General features: G+C 44.5%; 1 protein-coding gene across 1 annotated transcript; it reads right to left on the reverse strand.

Moving 5' to 3' along the window:
- Positions 1-350: 350 nt before the first annotated feature.
- LOC139200124 (vacuolar protein sorting-associated protein 37D-like) lies at positions 351-1624 on the reverse strand. The gene is made up of 4 exons (XM_070829358.1): positions 1523-1624; positions 1268-1439; positions 1088-1161; positions 351-782 (listed from the first exon to the last, which is right to left on the reverse strand). Exons 1-4 carry the CDS (start codon positions 1622-1624, stop codon positions 351-353), a joined length of 780 nt encoding a protein of 259 aa, XP_070685459.1.
- Between the last annotated feature and the right edge of the window lie 1129 nt (positions 1625-2753).

A 2753-nucleotide genomic window follows, 5' to 3' on the forward strand; every position in this document is an offset into this window, starting at 1 on the left:
ACATACCCCAGTGAAAAAAGTCTATTTCCTCTGTACTTTATACATGTGCATCCAGCCACAGTCTGTGTTGTTTACTGATTTATGAATATGTTTTTCTAGCCTACAAAATATGTCAAACTTCTCTTCCCATCTTTGTTTATGAACTTTTTAACACAAACAAATGTTCAAGAACAGTGTGTATAAAATACTTAAATGATAACGTTACAACTTAGAGCAGGAAATATGTTATCAAAAACTAAATCCAAATTAAAATAAATTCTAAATCTGTAAAAGCATTCAATGTCAGTTCTTGATGACAGTTTTCAGTGGAGACTTTACCCAGGAGCTGTTGTCTGTGCGTGTGTTGGACCTCACTGTGGTGCCTGTTGGTGCCTCCTCTGCTGCACCCTCAGGGGCTGCAGGCGGACGGGTCTTGCTGGCCATTTGGGAGCTCGTCCATGCACTCCTGGACTCAGGGACCCGCTGTAATCGTGACAGGATGGTAAATGCTGCAGACAGTGGGCAGCGTTCAAATGGGTGGCGAAAGGCAGCAGGAACGGAGGGTGACAGCAGGCAGGTAAGATGACAGCTGTGGTCAGACTGCACACTGGGAGACAGGCGTTGTGGATCTGCTCAGTGTCCGGGTAGATCTCACTGAGCCTCCCTGTTGATTGGAGCTCAGTCATTTCTTGGAGTTTCTTCACCAGGACCAGTCTGACGTGTTGGAGTTTCTGTGAGCTGAGAAAGGAATCCAAGAAATCTTCCAGTGGCGTTTTCCCCTCTGCAAACCTCTGAAACAGCAGCTGTTTGAAGGAAAATATCTCATTGGTTTTAAGCACATGCATCATATATAACGTTACTCCAGATTAGACCTCTGCTTTGCTTTGACACCGGCCTGAAAAACCGGCTGGTTTTAAAAGGTGTCGTATAGATAAAGTTTCCATGTAGTTTCCATGTATTACATCTTTTGGGTCCTTTCTTTCATTCCATTTCATTAAGTACTGACTATTGATGCAAATTATTAGCAAGGTAATTGAATGTAGGCTGAATTTTTACACTCTTTATATAAGCAAATCAAGCTGATCTCTAAAAAGAAGAGGAAATGTACCTCACACTCCTCCTCTGCACGATTTATCTTCCCCAGGAGGCAACACTGAGCATGAGGAAGGCTGTATTTTTCTGCTGCAAAACAACAACAAGTTTTCAGAAAAACGAACATATGGAATGTATGAAATGACAGTGGAGTGAAGGCAGCCAGATTCGATGCAAAACATATGTCAAAACTCACCAAGTTGTTCTTGTTTGGCCTGGATGATGCTCCTAAGTTTTTCCAGTTCCCTGTACTTCTTTGCAAGTACTAACTTGGCATCTCTAAAAGTCTGTTTGTGAGAAAGAGCGACTTTTGCCAGCTTTTGATTTGAAACCAGCATCTTCTCTGCAGCCCTCTGCACTCTCTGCAACTGGAAACGACCACATATGGTTCAGCAGACAATGAAATCCAGCTTTTTTTTTCTTTTTTTTTGTCCCTCTGTCAGATACTCACCTTCTCACTACACCTGACGATGTGGTTTATTTTGTCTTCATCCTGCAGCAGCTCCCGCAGCTCTCTGGTCCTCAGAGCACCAAACTGCACGGACAGAGACATGGCAGGCCTCCAGATGAGATGCTCTCTGCTCCACCAGAGTTTGGTGCCTGACTGTCACTGATGCATCCTGCTGGGGCTCTGTGTGAGCTGCTGCTGCATTCAGGGACCGTCGGAAAACTATTCGACCATAGGCAAAGAGGCCTTTACATAAATACTAGGCATGAAAAACTGCAGTAAATAAAGTGTTAGCTTTTATATGTGCAGTGTTTCTGAAATATGAGGCTTCTAAGAAAGAAAACAGTCACCAGCTGTGTTGATAAATTCATTTACTTTATGGGAAATTCCCCTGGTAAGCTAACAGGCTAGCGGCCAAGAAAGCAGGTCGACCAAAGTGGGAACAAGCACTTAAATTGTCCTTGTAAATCTAACAGAAGTGAATGTCCAGCAGCTGGGTAGCATATTTCTTGCCTGAAATTCCCTCGCTGACAGCTGTAGGTGGACTGCTCAGGAGAAATAAGTCAAACTTTACATGGCTTTCTGAAACGTCTCTGTCCATACAACGGTAAGCGCCTTGCGTTGTGGGACACAGTAGGTGAAGTAGACTGGTCCCATGCATGCTGCAGATTTTGCTTTTGTTTGCAAACTATATGAGACAAACTACATTTTGTCCTATTCAATACAAACTGCCAGTCTAGTAGGCCATTTCCAGTACAGCCCTAGTCTTTTGTTGTGTTAAGGCTTTAGCCTCTTATGTTACTTCACAGATGATGTCAGTTGGCCACCATGTTGGATTAGTGACCTCACAGATGATGTCACAGTTGGCCACCATGTTGGATTAGTGACCTCACAGATGATGTCACAGTTGGCCACCATGTTGGATTAGTGACCTCACAGAAGATGTCACCAGTTGTCATACGGAAGATTGTAAATAGACCTTGAAAAGATCAAACCCACTGAGTTGGAGTCGACCCGGCTCCCTTAGATGGGATGATGCCGCGGGTGTCCCTCACCAACAGAGGCCTCGAGTTGAGCCGCCGATTGTCTGCAGGGTGTTCCCCCCGCTGTCAGATTCAATTGGCGTGCAATATCAGGTATAGGGGAAGCCCCAGCTTGACTCGTTTCCGTAGCGCTGCCTCTGTTTGTGTGCCGCCTGCATCATTCCATCTTCGTATTTACATTTCAAGTATGA

Source organism: Pempheris klunzingeri, chromosome 4 (genome assembly GCF_042242105.1).
Source record: "Pempheris klunzingeri isolate RE-2024b chromosome 4, fPemKlu1.hap1, whole genome shotgun sequence".
Taxonomy (NCBI): Eukaryota; Metazoa; Chordata; class Actinopteri; order Acropomatiformes; family Pempheridae; genus Pempheris; species Pempheris klunzingeri.